This window comes from Leptosomus discolor, chromosome 2, assembly GCF_034619465.1.
Source record: "Leptosomus discolor isolate bLepDis1 chromosome 2, bLepDis1.hap2, whole genome shotgun sequence".
Taxonomy (NCBI): domain Eukaryota; kingdom Metazoa; phylum Chordata; class Aves; order Leptosomiformes; family Leptosomidae; genus Leptosomus; species Leptosomus discolor.
The window spans coordinates 71,573,926-71,595,194 of record NC_141392.1 but is presented as its reverse complement, the minus strand read 5'-3'; the positions used below and the strand labels follow the sequence as shown (position 1 = coordinate 71,595,194).

Here is a 21,269-nt window from a genome sequence, read left to right as displayed (position 1 = left end):
AGCAGATATCCACCTCCAGCCCATGGAGAACCCCATGCTGGACTACATGGATTCCTGTGGGAAGCCCATGCTGGAGCAGGCTCCTGGTAGGACCTGTGACCCCGTGGAGACAGAAGCCCACACTGGAGCAGGTTTGCTGGCAGGACTTGTGACCCTGTCGAGGACCCGCGCTGGAGCAGTCTGTTCCTGAAGGACTGCACCCTGTAGAAAGGGCCCACACTGGAACAGTTTGTTAAGAACTGCAGACCATGGGAAGGACTAATGTTGGAGAAGTTCATGGGGGACTGTCTCCTGTAGGAGGGACCCCACGCTGAGGCAGGGGAAGAGTATGAGGAGTCCTCCCCCTGAGGAGGAAAGAGCAGCAGAGACAGATGACTGCAACCCCCATCCCCCTGTGCCCCTCACAGGGAGGAGCAGAGAAAATGGGAAGTTAAGCCCAGGAAGAAGAGTGGGGTGAGGGGAAGGTATTTTTGAGATTTGTTTTTATTTCTCATTTTCCTACTCTGATTTGATTGGTAATAAATTAAACTAATTTCTCCAAGTTGAGTTTTCTTTGCCCATGATAGTAATTGTTGAGTGATCTCTCCCTGTCTTTATCTGGATGCATGAGCCTTTTGTTTTATTTTCTCTTCCCTGTCCAGCTGTGGAGGGGAAGTGATAGAGCAGCTTTGGTGGGCACCTGGCATCCAGCTAGGGTCAACCCACCACACCAGGTTAGGCCTATTTACGAACCTTTAGCTGGCTTGGTTAACTGAGAGTTAAAAATTTACCTGCACTAGATAAAGAAGGCAATAAAGTGCTGATGTGGATATTGAAGGGGAAATCTTATTGTCCCATCTGTCAGTCATAAAAACAAACAAGCCAACACTCTGTCACTGCCTTACTCATTTCCTTGTATTCTACTTGTACCCATTAATAGCCTATATTCTTTTAAGGCTGTCATTTCTTTGAGCAGAAATCAGCTTTGGGTCTAGTCCTTTTACATGTACTAGCATAGTAGCTTTGACGAAAGCTACTAGCCAGTGTGTTCATCTGCTACTGACCGAAATAGGTCACTAACCATTGCTCCATCTAAATCAAAGCAGACTCCTCCAGAAGTATCACACCCGTCAGAGCCCACAGCTGAAATGCTGAAGCCTGGAGCTTTTCACATTCCATCCAAGATCAGCGAGATATGGCAGGAAAGCCTTTGGGCTGTGCAATAGAGGAGAGAAGGCTTTGCTCTGGTGCATGGTGCTATGGGAGCTGGTCTCGTATCAGGGCCTCTGGCCAATGACTGAAAGCCAGAGAATAGGCCTGTTGCTGATCCCACAAACAAATCAGTGTAATTAAAATATGCAGCAGCTCAGACTTTAAATTTCTCTAGCTGACTCCATGCCTACCTTAAATATGAAGCTACTGCTACTTGCTAACAGATAATAACCAGAAGACACAGCAAGAAACTATAAAGTTTTAAATACTGAGGAAGTATTTTACATTTTTTGAGGAAGTTTTAAAGTCAGCATCAAATGTACATACCTGCTTCTAAAAGTCAATAATGCCTGCTGGTGCAAGCTAGTGCTGTAATCAGACTGCAAACTGAATCCAAGGGTGTGTCAAGCAGAATGGAAAAAGAAGGGTCTGCAAGACAGGCAACACATCAGCAATACATCTGCATTTGAGGTTTCCTGACAGTATTAAATAAACTCAAATTCAAAAATTACAGTCCATCAAAACGCATACCCTGAAAAACTTGTTTAATATTTGCAGTCTGGTGGTTTTTTTCATCGATTTTAGGAGAAATTGCTTACTGCTTTCTTTCTCAAGAAAGGCAGTCCCTGTGGAGTAGAATTTGCCATGTTTGAAACTGACAGATACAGCCACAAAGAAAGGAAGCACTCATCCACTGCAGTGCCCCAATTCTCATCTGTTTCCATTCTCAGTACTGAAGAAGTGATATTAGAATGCTTTAAGCAAGCATTGGGAAAAGCCAGTTTCATGCCATGATGTCCTTAAAAGGTAGACACTGGGAGAGCTTAATCCCTCACCCCAGCTGGAGGAATCTGCTGGTGATCCCATACATGTACACTAGTATTCTTCTTGGGAGCAAACTACTGTAATCAATTTGTTCATGCAAGGTATTTTTTTTACAGATCAAAGTGAACTATAGTTTTAGTTAGCTTGGCTTTTGTTCACATTATAAAGCAAATAAAGGAATATATGTTCATCATATGACCAAAGCTTCAAGAAAAAGAACAAATATTCCACAATCTGCATTCATTTCCAGAAACACTTGTTCCCTGCAGTCTAAAAGGCTTGGCACCAAGAGCACATACAAGCATTTTATGATCAAGATGAGCACATGCACTCTGCCTGAAGAGGACTTTTCTATGGCGTGTGCCAAAAAACCACTGGGGTTTTGGTGAATTTGCCTTCTGATCTGGCAGAGCCATGGATGGTTAGACTTTTAAGCATACTGCCAAAGCCCAAGGGAGAACACAGGTTTGTCCTGATTTGGTGAAATTGGCTGACTATATAGAACTTAAAAGGTTATGAAGACATAAAAATTATTTGGTTTTCCTCACGATACATATTTTGAGAATTTCTCTGCAGAAACAGAATCAAGTAAGTTTAGGGATAGATGCTAAAAGAAATTAAAATTCTGCCAGAAAAAAAACCCAAAATATTTATAAATTCACCTGGAGGTACTGCTGAGGTCATAGCTACTTCAGTAACACTAACCATACCACAAAAGCTGGAGAGCATGAATGAAACTGAGTGATGTCCCAAAGTGAGTGGGATTAACTATGTGGATTAACTGTATAAATTAATTGTTATCAAATTCTTTGTAAAAAAAAGCTGATAGAGAATTGCTGATTAGGATTTTCAGTAAGCTATAAAATAGCGAATAAAATTTATTTTTAAACGTGTTGTGACCTGCAAGGAAATGCTCTTCTTATCCAAAGAAGTCTATATTTAATTAGTAGTAGCACTTCTGAAGATCAAAAATGTTATTTCTCCCCAGCAGTCCAAAGGGCAAAAGGTAAAACATATGAATAATAAAACACATAATCAGACTTCACACAATAAAATCACTAGTACACCTTCATATATAGATATACAATGTGTCAAGAACAATATTTCGTCCTCCATCCAAGCTGCCAAACACTTCCTCCCTACTCACCAGTGAAAATGAGCGCCACTCCCAGATTTCAGTCTCATATAAAAGCAGCAATGGCTGTGAAACAGTCACGCAAAGTACAGTAAGAGCAAATACAGATAGCAAAGAGTGCTACAACTCTATCTTTACCATGTTTAAAAAGAGGGTAAAAATTATAGTTCGGCTTTACTTCCTAGGCAATAAATCCACATGTTAAGGTACAAGCTATCTTTGGTCTTTTTTCATTAACACACATACATATTTATATACACATACACACATACAAAGCTTCTTCCACATTACTCCACTCTTATATGCTAGTTTCTGTGGTAAAATGTGGGACAGCCATGATGTCCCCAGTTATAAGTTTTCAAATGAGAGAGGAGCAAGTTTTCCTTCACATACTTTCATTATTCCTTATCCTGTCAGAAAACCCACAAAGTTTCTCTCCTCCTTCTACATAATATCTTTGGGGAATTCAGTCAAGTCTGTAACTATTTCAAGGAAAAGACAGAAGTCGAGTGGGTTTTTTGGTTTGGTTTTTTGTTTGTTGGGGTTTTTTTGGGGGGGTGGGGGGTGGGGGGGGGGTGGTGGTGGTGTCATGCTAGTGGTAGAAAGGGTAACATGTAACAAATTCCCGGTTGTTTTGCCCACAGCTCATACAATGCCACCCAGGATGTCTCCTATAAACAGCATATTTGAAACTGGCTATTAAAGCACAGCAGGAAGATCCACGAGAAATTACAAGTTATTTTCTTCTTGATTATAGCACATTCACAGCTCATTTTACAGCCTGCAGAAGTTCCCCAAATAACACAGAACTAACATGAAGTTACCAAGTACAAAAGAATCATTACTGGTGAAGCTGCAGTAAAATCAGCCACAAAGTTCTTAGGGAAATGTTTCTCCATGTGGACATAAGGTAGGGCTTGTAAAACAGACCCTAGGTGTGTTTGACATTGAGGTAGTAGATCATGTCCCCATTTATTTGCACTGCAGTGTTCACACAAACACAGAGGACTTTTAAAGCCTGTTTTAAGACTTGTCTTTGGCATCAGCCACTGTCCTTGTTCCTTCCTCAGAAAGTAAAACATACATGCCACTGTTTGAAAAATGCATCTGAAGTGGATAAGACTCCTCATGGCAAATAAAGAATAAAATAGGCATCACAAAAATACTGTGTTCAAACAGAAGGGAAGAAAAAACTCCACAAAATCTCCCCATCACAGAACACAGTAATGGGTAATTAGCACACCAGGAAGCTACTATAAAGTCACTCTGAAATGAAACACGTGTAACGTCTTGCAGTGCACTATTATGTGTTTAAAATAACTTTGTAATAGTTCTGTCCTTCTAGGTTCTCACGATCAAGACTATAGCTAAAAAAAAAAAATAAATAGTTTTTTCAATGCCCAGCACATACAGATCAGAAGACCATTCATCTGAAGTTTCTTCTCACATGCAAGAGATGCAAGTGGTGGGACCTTCAATAGCTTAGACTACAGGACCTGCTTTACATTGGAAAATAAAATGCGAAATTTTTACTTCAAGTCACAGATCAAAAATGTAAAATTGGAGATGCAGCCACGGTCATGCTTTGGATTGCTAAACAAGATTCAAAATAACTTAATTTCTTGATAAAATGAAACATCCACACACAGACTTAGTAGAAAATTTAAGGAAAAGAAACCTAATGAATATTGATTCCTTTCCAGAACTCAGAGGCCCTTTCCTCAAACTTCTTTCCACCAAAAGTACTCATGCAGGTCTTACAGCTACCTTTTCACGCTTTTGCTTTAAGTGCCAAATAAAAACTATGGGTGATCACTGTTCCTGCAACAAAGGATCATAAAGCTGGGGCAAAAGGAAGGTTATGTAGTCCCTGCTATAGCTGGAAAGAGGTTTGCTTCTCACATCACAAAATCAGAACAGGCATGTCAAATTGAAGGGATGCTCATGTATTGCTCTAACGATGGAAACCTACCCTTTTCAAAGCAACTAGTGTGTTTGGACACTGAGCATGAGGCAGTTTAAAGAAAGACTTCATTTTCAAAACCAAGCTTCTGTAAAGCCAGACCTCTTTGTGATGTCAAAAGTGACAGAAAATCAAATGCTGAAGAGTTGGACTCGTGAATTTGTAGTGCAGTACAGTAGTAGAACCCTACTGCAAATATATTTATAGTGCCTGCTGTAATAAGTCACACCAAACAGATGGAAATTTAATCAAAATACCCAACTTTGTAAGCTAGCAATTAGACCCTTAAGAAAGAAATCAAACAGAACTGTACTTTAAATCTTATTCAACGGTATCCAGTTACAATATAAACTCTGAGCTTACCAGCTTTGAACTGACACTACATTAGCTTTCATGTCCTTAGTTTCATATTTGCAATGTATAAACATCAGATGATTGATATTTTGATCAGAAGTATGATGAGGAAAGACACTTCAAAACAGCACACGATCTTTGATGGTATTGTCTCCCAGACAGTGTCAGTATGCTAGTAACTCATTAATACCCACAAAAGTGGCAAAAGTTGCAATTAAGAGTTTTGCTTTCTATCAACAGCTTGTATTTTAAAAATTCAAATGGGAATTCCCTATATTAACCATATCTATTTGTCCAGTAAACATTTCCTCATTTTTAAAAATTCCAAAATACGCACTGAGCTAACATGCAGTTGCCTGCTGGGCTTCCCTAACGAAACTGGGAGAGGTAGCACAGATGCAAATTACCCAGGAAAGGCTACATACCATTTTCCTCCACCACCCCACCTCCCATAACAAAAGCTCACTTCAAAACAATTAATTTGTGAATAAGACATGTCTAAACCCCAAGCCTATTTAAATGCTAGACAGGAGAGTTTAAGATCCTCAAGGAACTGAGGAAGAAAAGTAATAAAGACCCCAGACTTCAGAGGAATAAGATCAGTTTGTTCAGGGACCAGATCCGCAGGATCCCATGGGAGAACTCCCTGTAGGGCTACGATGCCCGGAAGACCTCGCTGATCTTTGATGTCCCATGGCAGGAGAGCAGGGTGGCTGCACAAGGAAGGCCCAGCTGAGCCCAGTCCCTCAGGGAAGCGCATGGAGGGGGCATAGGCAGGGTCTGCCACACAGCAGCACAAAAGCTCTGCCCAGGTGCCAGGGGAAAGAAGGCTAAAGCTCAGCTGGAAGCTGCCAAGGGGCAAGAGGGTCTCTACAGGTACATCAGCAACAAAAGAATGACCAAACAAAACAGAGGCCTGCTGCTGAATTAGTGACAAAGGACATGAAAAGGCTCAAGCACTCTGTGTCTTTTTTGCTTTGATCTTTACCAGCAAGGCATACTCACAGAGCTTAAGTGGCAAGAGCCTGGGGAAAGGTGTCAGGTAAAAGGTCGGGTGAAGGAAGACCAAGCTAGAAAAAGAGCACTTAAGCAAAATGGACACACACAAGTCCACGGGACCAGATCAGATGCTTCTGACTGTGCTGAGGGAGTTGGCTGATGTCATTGCAAGGCCTCTCTAGACCACCTTTGAAAGGTCCTAGTAAGCAAGGGAGGTCCCTGGTAACTGAGGAAAAGAGCAAGATGGAAGATCCAGGGAAATACAAGCCAGCCAGCCTTATTCCAAACGCTGGGAAGAAAATGGAGCAAATCCTCCTTGAATCTATTTCCAGGAACACGAAGGACAGAAACACCTTTGCAAACAGCAAGCATAATTTCCCAAAGGCAAAATGTGCTCAACGAACCCAGTTACTTATGATGAAGCCACTGGCTCTGCGGATGAGGACAGAGCAGCAGATACCAGTTACCTTGACTTTAGCATGCTTTTTGATGCAGTCTCCCCTAGCACTATGGCAACCAAAAAGGCATGGACTAGATGTCTGGTGAACAAGGTTGATGAAAAAACAGCTGGACTGACAAGTTTAAGACAACAGTAAACAGGTCAAAGTCTAATTAGCAGCTATCTATAAGTTAAATGTCTATGGGGTTAATCTGAACAGAGCAGAACACACCCTCACCAACTTCATGGGTGACACGAAACTCCAGCAATCAAGAAGCTGTAGAGTAGGGCTCTCTCCTGAAGGACCTCAATAAGCTAGAGGAGACCTGACAAGCCTCATGAAGTCAAATAAATGTAAATGCAAAAAAACCTTATGCCTAATGTGGAATAATCCCATGCCATAGTACATGATGGGAAATTACAGGCTCGGAAACAGCTTTGCAACAAAAGTTCTAGGGGTTCTGGTGAACAACCGGTTGAACACAAGTAAGCAATGCACCCATCCTTGCAGTGATGAAGGCTACCTGTGTATAGTGGGCTCCATTAGCAAGAGTCCTTGCTAGTGATAGGAAGCAATTAACACTTTCTATGCAACATTCCTCATGCCTCAAATGCGAACCCTGATCTTTGTTTTCAGCTCCCTTGTATCAATTAGAAATTAAAAAAAGAATGGAGAACACATGACACATAGGAAGAGATAAATGGAACTGGGTTTGTTCAGACTAGAGAACAGAAGGCTTCCTAATGTCTTAGTGGGTGCCCACAGAGAAAAGGTAGCCAAGCTCTGTTCAGTGGTGCACAATGAAACAAGGCAGTGGTCACCAGCTGCAGCAAGAGAAACTCTAACTAGATACAATAATAATTTAAACAAAGTGCAATAAAGGGTCCTCAGACACTGGAATATGTTTTTCCAGAGGGGCTGCAGAATCTCCCTCCTCAGAGATTTTCCACACTTGAGTGCACAAGACTCTTTAGCAATCTGATTTAATTCTGAAGTCAGCCCTGCTCTAAGCAAATCAGGCCTCCAGAGGTCCAGTGGTGAGCCTGAATCTCCCTCTTTCTCAAAAATTAAATCCTATGGTAAGCAGAAGGTTGGGAGAAAGAAGAAACACAGCACTACAGTGTGCATAAATGCAGACCAACCATGTCTCCATAATGCTTTCAGGTGACTGGGCTGCATATGAAAACTGTTTCCATGAAGCATGAAAACTTTCTCACAGTGCATTTACTTTCTACAAGGTTTAGATTTATATATTTAAAAATAACTTGAGCAAAACTGATTATTGAAATACAAGGATTTATTTGCTCCATCCTAATGTTCCAGATTTTGCTTGCAGCCTATGTATAATTATCTTTTCAATTTAGATGACTACTCGGAAAAAACAAAAAAAACAAAAAAACCCGAACAAATCAAAAATTACTTTTTTCAAGGTGTTTACTCAGATCAGAACTTGCCCCCAACAAACTACATCTTCAGTTCCAGACAACTGAATTTATCCTTTATCAACTGTATACTATATTTGGTTCATGTAAAACATATATATGGAGAGAGATACAAACACATCTCTGTCTCAATATACAAATACAGTGATTTTATTTTTTAAAAAAAAAATGCATGAAGAGACTTAACACTTTTCTTCAGAAAGGACAGTTTTTGAAATGCCCTTCTTGATCTGTGACATCACTTCAGCCCTTCACAAGATCACACACATTTCTACGAAGAGTCAGTTCAGGTTCAGTGCCATGCCTACTCTAGAGCTTTACAGAGTAAGACATAAAAATAGCTGTCAACTTGCAGTTTGTCTTTACACAGCACAGTTTTTTCCGTGGTGATTCTTCAGACAATCTCACCAGAACAAAGAAAGCAGCATGCAGCTTTGAAGTATTACGACTTTTTAAATATGTAATGTGTATAACTCTTCTACTTTCTAAATGGTAAATTAGGTTTTCTGTTGCATGATGGGGGGAGGGGGGAGGGCAAAATCCATCACTGCAAATGATTAAGATCTATTTCTCTTCTTTAAGCTTTAGTTTAAAGAATCTAGTATTACTAAGTCCAACACAAAATGTAAAGTGCAATTCTCAAAATCACAGATGGGTGGAGAACTATAACCACAGTAACAAGCAGCAGATTTCCCTACAGACAGCAGTATGGGCAAAGCTTTATCATTAGTATCACCATTCACTGCACCAACAGATGTCAGTGCTCAAAGGCAGTGAGAAAACTGACAGTGGAGTTAAAGACTGGGTCTGCATCTGCGTGTGTGTATCACTGAATAGTAAAATTACTATCTCCTTAAGCACTAAACTTTGAAGGCAAAATGTTTTTAGCTTGGTATTCTTTTACACAAGCTACTTCCTATTTCCTTGGAAGAAAGCAGTCCCTGAACAAAAGAAATTTCAAAAGGCACAGAGATATTTATTATGCAGTGGACTGAGTGAAAGAAAAATATGCAGATACTTTAAAAAAATAGCCTCACAGTGGTCTGAATACTAATTAAAGAAGCAAGCCACACTGATCTAATGCATTTTTATTGCAATACTGACTTTGAATAAATAATTGAAAAAGCGGGTTTATGTTGCCAAGCAATAAGATCACCCCTATACAAGTCAGATGACGTAAAATTCTGGAAAAAAGTATCAGACATTCTTTCCTTTCTACTTTATTCATACAAACAATGCACAGTACTGCCTCTAACCTAAATCCCAGCAATATATATTTTCACATGGCAAGTGCAAAGCTGCATGCTTTTACATTAAAATTGCAATGTCTGTTTCTGCCCAGCACCAGAGAAAGAAGTTGATTCTTCTGAAACAATTTTTGAGATGCACACAGGAAGTCTTCTAACAGCCAGATGTTCCATAGTCATCAGCACATTCATTGCACAGAATCATTTTGGTCCTTTGCTCAATATTGCCTACCATCTCTTCCAATTTTCAGGCACTTTCTCACCTTATTAGAGATTTGCATTAAAAAAATGGCCCAAGTTTCTTAGAAGCTAGACTTCCATTCACTTGCTTTATTCCTAGGACAATTTAAAAGCCAAGCTACATATAGTTTTCAAGAGGGAGTGGGAGGAGAAATGAAAGTAGATTTTATACTTGTAGTTACCTTTGCATAAGATACTGCATATCTCAGTGTTCCCACAAGGGCTGTGAATGTTTAACAGTTATAAGAATGTAACAGCAGGTTATGTGCTCATCCAATCTGTTTGAAAAGCTTTTAAAATTAGAGGTATCAGAATGAACAATACCTGTATCTTCATAAACACCAGCTATAAAATCCAATCAGCTTACTGCAGAGTTACAGCAAGTTGTCATATTAATTCGTGCAGGAATTTCTTGGTTACAACAGAGTTCAAACTCAAGATTTCAAGATGCAAGAAAGGCAAACTGGGAGTTTTACTACTCTACTTGCCATCCTCCAAAACAGCACTGGATCAGAGCATTTGATTTCAACTATTTCTTAGAAAGCTTACAGCTAGTGACCTAAACACAGAACCAGGGAGTCTCAGGTTTAGCCTCCCCCTGTAATAAACACTGTGATTAGCAGCAGTTCAGTGGCTAACCGTAGCTGCCCACGTGCAGCCACGAATCAGACTCCAAAACCCAGGTTTAAACTGAGCCTAGTGAGCTGACATGCCCAGGCGAGAGAGCTGCGGGTGGGTAGAAGCAAAGACAGACTTCACCCAGTACACAACAATAGCCCCTGTTTAGTTTAGTGGGAAACAACCAAACAGGATCCTGGTAACCAAGGTCTGCTCTTAGACCTGTCACACTCTGCAACCTTGTGCAAGTCCCTAGATCCTTCTTACCCCTGGAAAACCAGACTGCTTTCTCAGAACAGTAAAGTCTTCTGGACTCTGCAGGCAAGGCTGCTGAGCACTGTGATACAACAGTGGCTTAACCACAACTCTGTACAAGGTTTCATTTAATCTGTTTCAGGCAAGCATATGCTTTATTACTCATCAATTATGTTTTCATGACAGACTTCTGACCCGATTATAAAAAGTCATGGAAAACAGAATAACAGAGATGCTTCTTAGAAGTGTGCACACATTCTTTACATCACACGCTTAAAAAAAGCGGAAAAGCCTTTAAATAAATTTTGTGGATAAAGGAGATTTTCACACAAAAGAAGGAACCAGTATATCGAGTATCTGGTACATTGCTCATATTGCTTAATTCACAGGCCCACCTAAACAATGATTTTCTTCATTTGTAAAATGACAGTTCTAGAAATAATTTAGAAATAGACCACAAAATCTTTCAAAACTGAAGGTTTAAGACATACTTTACACAGAGACACATCTGAATAGTTGAGTTTGTTATCAAAAAAGCACAAAAGCAGAGTTTTTCATCATCTTTGTCCCATCTTAAGCGGCAGTTTATTGCCAGAGAAGTGCTGCACCATTAGACAGCAGCAAACACTGAATCAAAGCCACTTTCCTGAAGTATTACTCTTATTCTGCCAAATAAGTTAAGAAGAAAATATATTATCTGTAAATAAAGGAACTACTTGTTAAGATATTCTATTCAAGATGAAAACTGCAGAAATTTACACCTATGCTGGTTCCCCAAGCTAGGAAAAAAAGAAAACAAATTCAACCATACAGAAAGTTAACACTCAACAATTCCTGCAGCAGTATGTTTCAGATAGAAGCTTTAAGGAAAGGTCTGTCCATCTGTCAAAAGTACTTCTGTAATGACATTAATACCCTCCACAAGAAGTGCTGTCTCCTGTCTGTCCATAATTTCCTTTTCATAGTCCTGTGCTTTCATTAACATTCAAAGAAGCTACCAAAGCCTGGCAGTCTACCACTCTTATTTTCCTCCTGAATGAGATAAGACATTTTTTGGCCTTAACAGTAGATTTTAATAAACAGGTGGAATTTTTCTGCTTCAGTTTGCCCACAGCACAGAACTACAGCCTTAAGCAACTGTACTCGCCAATATTATGATTTACCCTATTTCTTTATATTAAATCACTGCCATAGGCTGCTATACTAACATTAAATATGAAATAATCACCATGAGAATACAACTTTTGCCAAAATGCAGGAGACATTCCATTTTAAGCTTTACCTCATGTCTTTACATCACCTTATTTAGCTTTCATGAAGAGTCCTGCAAGTCTGGAATTTATGTTTTGCCTTTACATAAAATGTGCACGGGGGTTTCAGTTAAAGAATTAATAACGCGCTTGGTGTTTCAGTGAAAGCCACATGTTTTCTTCTGAATATTTAAAGCCTTTTCATTTTCCCCATAATTCTGAGGATCCAGTTACATAGGACATTCAGTTAGTTTTGGTAAATGTACCTGTTGGGAACACAGACCAAATCTGAACATAAGAAAATTGAATATTCTTATTAGCTCACATAAAACAGGTGTAAGGCTAAAAAACCCCATGAACTAGCAATGGGAACACACCCTATTCTTGTCAAATATGCACACAGTCACACAGAGATATCTCTCCATCTCATGACCAACGTTCAACTCAGACATGCATTTGCATGACAAATGCAAGTCATTTGACTGAGAAGAGGCTGCCAGGTTCTCGAAAAAGAAAAAAGGCAGCTGAAGCAACTCACCTGAGACAACGTCCTCTCCTAAAAAGACCTGAAGGTCTCCCAGCAGAAAGAACATCACTTTGGCTAAGGCATAACCTATTTCATGTCTTGTGGACAAAAAGATGCCTCAGTCCCATTCTCCTCCACTTTGCTCTCTTTTCAAATGCATTGGCTTAGTGGAGGCCCACTGCTTCCACAGTGCTCAGATGTCCATTAAGCCATTCTGGCTCCCTACCCCATCAGGCCACCAACTCAACAAAAGCCAGGGTAGCTTTCTGTCTGGTTGGCAGGTTGAACTGGCTCTGCATAGGGTCTGTCAAGTGACAGAACCAAGAGGTTGCTTAATAGAGTCACTGAATCATACTCTTAGTAACTCAGACGGAAGCTTCCATCCCTAAGCAAGCAATTTAACTTACTGTTTTGTGACATTTTAGATGCTGTAAGATAACCCTTGGCACCTCCAGCTGCCACTTCACAAGACCACAAATCTCCCAACAAACCCAGGGAAAATGTCTATGAGCACCAAGAGAATGCCCTTAATTTAGGGGTATAAGGTACCCACCTACCCACCGTATTTGATTCCCCGTATTTAGGCACTTAATTCACCTCCTTAGTGTCTTTTCCAAAACCGTTTAAAAAAGAAAGAAAACAACTACAATAAACAGTGTTTATCAGGAAGGAAGGCACTGCAAAATACTCCAAAAGAACCAATAGACACAAAAATACTGAAGATTATAGGTAGGTAAGTAAAGCTTTGAGGAAAAAAAAAAAAAAAAAAAGAATCATTTTACACTCCTTTGACAAACTGAATGACAGCTACAAGATGTCAGCATTAACGTCACAAAGTACTTTAAGAAAACTTCTTTCTAAATGCATTGCATCATCAGCATGTTGCCAGAAATCATCACATTGCTTACTCTTATCAACTCCTTTCCTTTCACTGTATCTTGTTCTTAAAGAAATGTACCATCAAGGAACATGGCTTTTTCTGTTTGAAACTGAAACCACTCAATACTTCCACAGCTGCATTTTAACTCTTTCCTTCCCCCCTCCTATGAAGGCCCCGACAACCTTCCTCCCAGTAAAAGCACTCTGAATTTTGGTCTACAGGAGCTCGGGCTTCAGTAATTCCTGTCATTGTGTTTCTTTTCCCCTTTTCTGTTCTGAGAAAAGGGGTTGGGAGGTAACAGTCTGCTGAAGCACAGCACTTCAGCCTGCTACAGAAGGTTATTACAGTAGACTGAACCTTTGCTCTGCAAATGTCACAATGCAGAAATTCAATTTTAACAGAGAAGCTAGGCCAGAAGATCAGATACCAGCTCCTAAAACAAGGCTACTGAAAGAGGTTTCGTACCTCTTTCATTCACATAGTACTGTTCTCTCACCACAGCCAAAATGAGCACCATGTTGACCCTTTCATTATGGCCTTCAACTCACCAACTTGGCGGAAAACTGTCCAACTTTTTTGCTCTGACAGCTTTCTCCTGGCTTAGTCAGCTGAAGCAGCTTACGGAGGGCTACAGCAGAATTAACGCAAATTAGACAGTGGGAGAAGGCAGTCAAAAGTGGTAAGTAGAGACTTCCCCATCTCTTTTGACAGCAATAAGTATTAGTGAGCTCATCTTGTCTCATAAAAATCACCAAAAGGAAATAAACCTGCCCCCAACCTGGCACTGGACCTACCAAGCAGCAGCACTGGGATACCAGGCAGTAGAAACGCAAGCGGTAGAACCACGCAGGAAGGCACAACGGGCCGACTGCTCTTCAGCAGCGAGCCACCTCCTATAATTTTGCCATCACTCCTCCTTGTTAACAAAGAGTTCTGATTATGCCCAAGTACTGCTATGTCAAGTGTGTATTAGATGTCCAATTAGTGCTTTATTTCCACGCTCACAAGCTTTCTTTCCTGCAGGTACTTCTAAACTTCCCTGTAACACTACTGAGACTTCTTGCTTAACCTAGTGACCTCCAACTAAACTGCATAAAAGCCACCACAGAAAACAAACGAACAAACTGAATGCTGAGGACTTAGGAAAGTCCAGAATTCACACTGCCAATGCAATCTCAATTCACTTCTTTATAGAAAGGCAGTGCGAAGTAATCTTCAGCTGCAGAGTGTTTTCCCAACTTGTGACCGTTGCCCTGTTGAGCTCACAGTGCTCAGGAATGACTGTAGAATCAGCGAATAAAATTCTCCTCTCCAGGACTTCTACTAGATGACTGCAACAGTTGAGAGCTGTGCAAGTACTTGGAGCACCACATGATCACCTTCTTTGGACATCGACTCCAGTTTACCAAGGAGGTTTTTATCCTGCGGACAAGTCCAAACAGCTCTCAACAATAATGAGTAGAGCTTCCAAGCTAACTACCTTGTACAAGAACAGCACAGCGGCATTAGAATGGTACTCCATCAACACCAATAGCTTGCTGTTCAGCAGGATTAATTAGCTTGGGCAGAGTACCACACTAATGTGATTATATTGCTTCTAGTACCTGGGCTAGCCCATTCGTTGTTTTCTATTCCTTTCCTCCAAAATAAAGAGAGTGCAGTTTTTGCTATTTTGTCAACACCTAAATAATTCAATTTCTCGCCCACCCTTTTTTTTTTTTTTTTTTTTTTTTTTTTTTTGGAAGAGAGAGGAATGAGACTTGGAAAAGATTCAAAGTCAGATTTCCCTAATTGAAACAGTGCATCTCCTGCCTCCGTAGCCTATTCACACTATTACCATCCTCTTCTAATCACTTCTTTTGTTCATATCAAGCTGCCACCTTTTCCAAACTGCCTATGCACCTGCAAGTCTTCCCTGGACATCATAAATAATAATATCCAGCCACAACCAATGGTGACAACAGCAGAGACTGGAGGACTTTCAACTTATTTGAATAGAATAGAGTCGTCATGGACTTCCACTTCCCCTTTTTTCACAGATAGGAAACAAATATGACAGGAGGTACTTGCTCAAAAGAGGGACCACCTCTCAATCAATGAGTGGAAGAGCAGGAACACAAACCACAACTCATAGCTTGAGGCTCCTACCAAGACACCAAAGCAGAGACCAGTGTGAGGTGTACTAGGTACCCAGACCCTGCCCCAAGACATGGAGACAGCAGAGCATCAGTGGAACTGCCTGAAGAACTCAAGTTCTGACAAAACACAAGTGCACTGGTATGCTCAAAAGCAGCTGTGTCTCTTTGCTTGAGCCTTCCTGAAGCATCTGGCATGAGCAAGACATCAAAGAAGGCAACATTAGGTCAGCCAGTAAAAAAATTCAGCAGTCACAAGCAACTGGCAGCGGTTTTACAACATGAAGTACTGGGCAAACCCCACTGCCGGCAGTACTGCCAGACCCTCTTTCTTTTGAGTTTGCCTGCAACTCATCATCAGAAGAGAAACAGAGGAATATCACAGCACCCATTAGTATCTCTTATCTTTGGCCCACATCCCTTATCGGTAGGGGCACACCTGCGCACAGGTAGGCCCTGCGGCTGTAACACGGCGGGACAGTTATCACACACAGACCTTGAGAGCAACCGTATCATTCTGATGGAATGGAAGGCAGCGACAGCAACACGATCTCCACTTCTCCGTGTTTCCACAAGTCTTTTACTTGCTCAATAACCTTCTAGCAACTTATTTTTCTAGTTATTTGTCATACTATGTTGGTTTCAACACTAAAAAAGGTCCAAGAATCTTTATATTCTCATCTTTTCTAAGTTTCACTTTTTTTAAAATAGAAAAGAGTATGCCATAGAAAAAAATAATTAAGATTTCCATAACAAAACTTTGTTAAGAAATGCTAGAAAGTAACGGCATTTTATTGTTTTGTGATGACAAACCATATTGTACTGGCTAGAATTCTAATTTCAACTTAAAATTTAAAACACTAAATGAACAAAATGCCTCTCTCCCCTCTCAGCTTTATATCAGGATGTTGATGATACAGAGTTCTTCCAGAACAGAAACACAGAGAAGAACAACCTTATCTTTTTTTGCATTCTTTTCCTATAAAGTAGCCTGCTTCCTTCTGTCAAAAATATCCACAGTAATAGTTTCAAATTTCGAGTTTTACATTTATGACAGACATCATGCAACACGGATGCAAATTCCAGGCTCAAAGAGAGTATGAAAACAAATTCTTTATGTTTGTACCTCCAGCATGCAACCACCAGGCACAAGGAGAGGAGCTTTAAGGGGTAATTCCAGTTTCTGTGCATGTACAGCATAGTAAAAAAGTTGCAACTTTCTAAAAAGACTGCAGATTAGAATTCCAGCTTGACAGTAAAGTATCAACTTAAAAAAAGCAGATAAGAGCTTGCAAAGACAGAGAGAAAGCAGCATAAAGGCCAACACATGAAACTATGTGAAACAAGTTAACAGAATAGGAAACACTGTTTCACAGTCAATGAAAAAAAAAAAAAAAAGAAGAGACATTTAAAAAAGAAAAATCAAACCAGTCAAGGTACTGCAAAAATGCAAGAGCAATTAGGTAAACAACATGTTAAGGTCACATACTGAATCAGGAGGAAAGGAAACTTGCAGAAACAACACACAGTATTGAGGAATTACACTGAGATACGAAGGAAAAATAAAGATCTGGAAACTAAGTGCAGTCCTTCTGTCATTTCCTATGCTTACACAGACAGAAATCCGGGTAGGGGGGGTTACTGTGTTATTGGTGGCTCCTGTATAGAAGTGAAAGAGAAAGAAGAGTGGTAGAATGGAAAGGGAGGAAGAAAATTTGAAGAGATAAGCGGGGTACGTATATGTATGTACATACATATATACAAACATACAAATATACGCACACAGACACATGCATATCCATATATAATAAAAGATAACTTTGTCTAGTTGGCACAGAGCAGGACCGGCAAAAGCAGCAGTATATTTAAGTTTTATCTTCTTCCTCCTGCTTGTTTACTTGTTGCAGTCTTCTACACTACAGAATCGCGTACATCAGGTCTGGAGCCTCATTACTTCTAAATGCTTCTACACGGCAATTCGAGATAACAGGAAAGAGAGATTGCTGGTACTCCTAATTGTTCTGTGTGCCTCAGGGAGGCTGTGTGACTAAAACAAAAGACAACATAGCCTCTGCGTACTTCAAGATGTGGTCTGTACTGTTTTGTCCTGCAAGTTTCTCCTTTCAAAATACCTTTGCATCAGTATTTACTGCCTATGACTGCTGCACAGTTTGCTAAAATAGTTAAACTGATGCAAGAACCCCAGAGCACAGAACACGACTTCAGATTCGTGAGAGCTTATTCTCTGGTGCTCCGTCCGATGTCAGGGCTCACTTTTCAGACCGCTCCGTACAAACACGCGATAAAAATAAATCAGTCCAAAAAGGCTAATGATGTTTCACACACAGAGAAATACTCCGTAGTCAGTGTCTCGCTCCTATCTCATTTCCATCACCACAGAACAGGAAACATATACTGCTAATTAATTCATAAACCCTAACCTCTGCAGGCAGCCGAAATTGTCAGTTCGATAAATAAACCGGCCAGTAATGACGCAAAGTTGGAACTATCTGATCAAGGAAATACTTCTTCTGTCAGAGGACCCTGCTCACGACAGTCTTACCTACCCACCGGTCGGAGAATTTCTGTGAGGAAGGACTTTAAAACGGTACCTGAACCAACCGAGCAGAAAGACGGAGTAAGACAGTTCAGGGAATTTGTCAAAAATACGTACAGCTCAGACGCTTTACCGCTATAAGCTAAACCGACTGTATTTCGCCAAACACGCTCGGTTCCTTAGAGAGCCGATAACCCGGCACGGCAAACCGCACGACCGCGAGGCAGATCGCGACATCCCTGGCGCGCTGCACCACACCCGCACTGGGAAACTCACCGGCTCGGCCCGCGCAGGACAGCCCGCGGTAACTCCTCCTCTGCCCCCCGCGAGGGCGCCGTCCCCGCACCCCGGGGTGCCCACCGCGGCCGGGCCCGGGATACCTCACGGGGCGCGCAAGCGGACCCGCGGCGCGATGGGGCTCCCGGGAGTCACCGCTGCCCACCCCCCCCCCCCCCCCCCCGCCCCGCCAGCCCTCGCCCGGCTCCCCCAGAGGCGCCCCGCAGCCTGCCGGGGCTCGCAGGGCTTCGCTTCCTCCCCGGGTTTTGGCGCAACAGCTCGGGAGGCCGGTAACGTCGGGGGGGGGAGGCGCGGCCGGCACGGAGCGCTCCCGGCGCCGACGGTGCCGGGTCCGCAAGGCAGCGATCGCTCCGCGGCCGCGCAGGACGCACCGCGGGCTGCGAGACTGCAGCCGCGGGCGACGAAGCCGAGCGAGGGCCGCCCAGAAAGCCCCCCTCCCGCAGGGGCGAGGAGGAGGCAGGAGGGCTCAGGGCTGCACCCCGGCAACGACCTGTTGCCCCGCGCGGGGGTACCGAGCCGCGTCCCCGGGACCGGGACGGGCCGCCACCACCCACCTCTTTGATTTTGGCCCTCCTCTGCCGGACGGCGGGGTCGGCGGGCTCCTGCCCCACGGCGCCGACGGGCTGGCGGAAGAGGCGCTGGGGCAGCCCGGGGGCGCCCGCCTCCTTCCTGCCGCGGGCGTCCTGCAGAAGTTTCTCCTTATCCTGGCGGATGTCCCTGCGGATCTCCTCGGGCAGCTTCTGCAGCGTCTCCTTGGCCTCCCGCAGAGCCCGCTCGTGGTCCGCACGGATCCGCTCCAGGCTGCCCGCCCCGCCTGCGGCCGCCGCCGCCGCCCCCGCCGCCGCCGGGCCGCCCCCGGTCTGCGGCGGGGCGCGGGGCTGCCCGCCGGGCGGCGGCGGCGGCGGCTGCAAGGCGGCCGAGTGGAAGAAAACGCCGCTGAGGAGCTTGGAGGAGTCGGGCAGGAAGAAGATGGCCCCGAAGCAGAGGGTGATGAAGGCGCTGAACACCAGCAGCAGCACGAACTTCTCCGTCAGCCGGAACGCGCCGGGGCCCGCCGCCTTCCTGCCCCCGCCGCCCGCGCCGCCGCCCGCGGGGCCGCCCAGCGCCCCCGGCCCCGCCGCGCTACCGAAGAGCGGCAGCAGGCTGGCGGCGGGCATGGCCCCCGCGCCGCCTCAGCGCAGCGCAGCGCGCCCCGCCGCCGCGCAGGGACCGGACCGGACCGCACCGCACCGGACGGCTCGGTTCGGTTCCGCCGGCCCCTCCCCGCCTCGCCTCGCCTCGGCTGGGCTCGGCGGCAGAAAGTTTCCCCGGGCAGACGCGGCAACTTTTCCCTTCCCCGCCGACAGCGCTCGAGCGTCTGCGGGGCGGGCGCTGTCAGCTCCAGCCCATACTGCCGGGCCGCCGCCGCGGGTGCCGCTCCCCGCTCCGCCCGCGCGGAACTGCCGGGCAGCCGGGGGCGGGGCGGGGCGGGACGGGGCCGCCGCCGGCCCAATGGCGGGGGGGGCGGGGCGCGGGCGGGGCGGGGCGCGGGCGCCGCTGCTCCACCGCCCTCCCGCGCTGCCGGACCCGGCGGGTCCCGGGGGTCAGCCCCGGGGAGGGCTTCCCAGGCACTGCCTGCCCCCGGGGGCGGGGAGGGGGTGGTGCGCGGCGGCGGGCCCTCCCGCCCGCCCGGCCGGGGCAGCGGGGGCGGTCGCTTCGTCCCCTCAAGCGGCGGCGGCGGCGGCGGCCCGCGGCGGGCGCGCGGCCCCGGCACGTGCCGGCAGGCTGTCACGCGCGCACGCTTTTGCACACACACACGCATGCCCTCCCACCCCCCACCCCCCCCCGGATGTGCGTGCACACACGGGCGCACACGCACGCACGGCGACAGGCGTGCAGCAGCCGCGCGGGTGCTTGCACGCTGACGGGCGCACTCGCAGCCGTGCACGGGCGCACACACGCACACCCACCCCACCCCCCACCCCCCGCCGCGCCGGCAGGAGCCGCACCCTCTGTCAGGAAAAGTGCGGTTTTCGTTTAATTTTATTTTTCCCGCAGGTAGAAGGCGCTTCTTTCGCGAGGACCGAGGGGGAACGTGCCTACGTGAGTGTGAAAATCCGCGTCCGCGCTAGCGCAAAGGAAAGAGCACCGTGCGTCGGCCCGCGGAAACGCGGCGGTTTGACCGCGGACCGAGCTGCTGCGGGAGCTCCCCGAGCCTTCCGGCGGGGGAAAAGTTTCCAGCACATAACGAGGCGCCGATGTCTCGTTCCGCCCGTGTTGCAGAGCGGCGCGATGAGCAGAGGGGGTGTGAGAGGCAGGGAAAGGCGGTAACGCGCCGGGTCGCTTTAACGTTTGGGGGGAGGGCCTCCCGCCAGCACCCGGGGGTGTATCCCAACTTTTCTGGAACAGGCTTGGAGGCGACCTGGAGTTTCGCAGCGGTTCAGCACCGCAAACTTCCAGCGTTTCCTCCGAACCACTGAACTGGAAAGAAAACAGTGAGATAACGTTGTTCCCAGAAGTTACGATGCTGAGGCCGGTTTGTGTATTTGCATGACTTCGTTTTGCAAAGGGGAAAAAAAAAACTCACCAAAAACCCGCACGGTAGAGGGAAGCGTGTGCTTTAAACAAGGGCAGGGAGAAGGCGCTGGGTAAGCTGCAAAGGCGTCATTCTGCGAACGCGCTTGGCGTGGGCTTCCTTCTGCTCCCCGTGGGATTAAGGGGAGTTTTACCATTGACTTAATAGGAATAAAGGAAGGCTGCTGCCCAGTGCTTTTCTAAATCCCATTCTTTAGAAGTTAGAATATGTAAGAGATTAATTAAAAACAGGTTTAGAGAAGGCAGTTACATAGAAATGTTGGACTGAGTCCTGCAAAACTCCCATAAGCATGCAAGCAAATGCTTCTGTAAAATTTCAGGTTTATAGGTGAAACCGAAGG

At 44.8% G+C, this 21,269-nt stretch overlaps 1 protein-coding gene across 1 annotated transcript in view; it reads right to left on the bottom strand.

The window, feature by feature from the left end:
• The window catches only part of MAN1A1 (mannosidase alpha class 1A member 1), a 146,338-nt gene extending 126,827 nt beyond the window's left edge, over nucleotides 1–19,511 (bottom strand). Inside the window, exon 1 of the mRNA XM_086461260.1 lies at nucleotides 18,909–19,511. Coding sequence (XP_086317386.1) covers nucleotides 18,909–19,511 — 603 coding nt within the window. The remainder of the gene's footprint in view (nucleotides 1–18,908) is intronic.
• Between the last annotated feature and the right edge of the window lie 1,758 nt (nucleotides 19,512–21,269).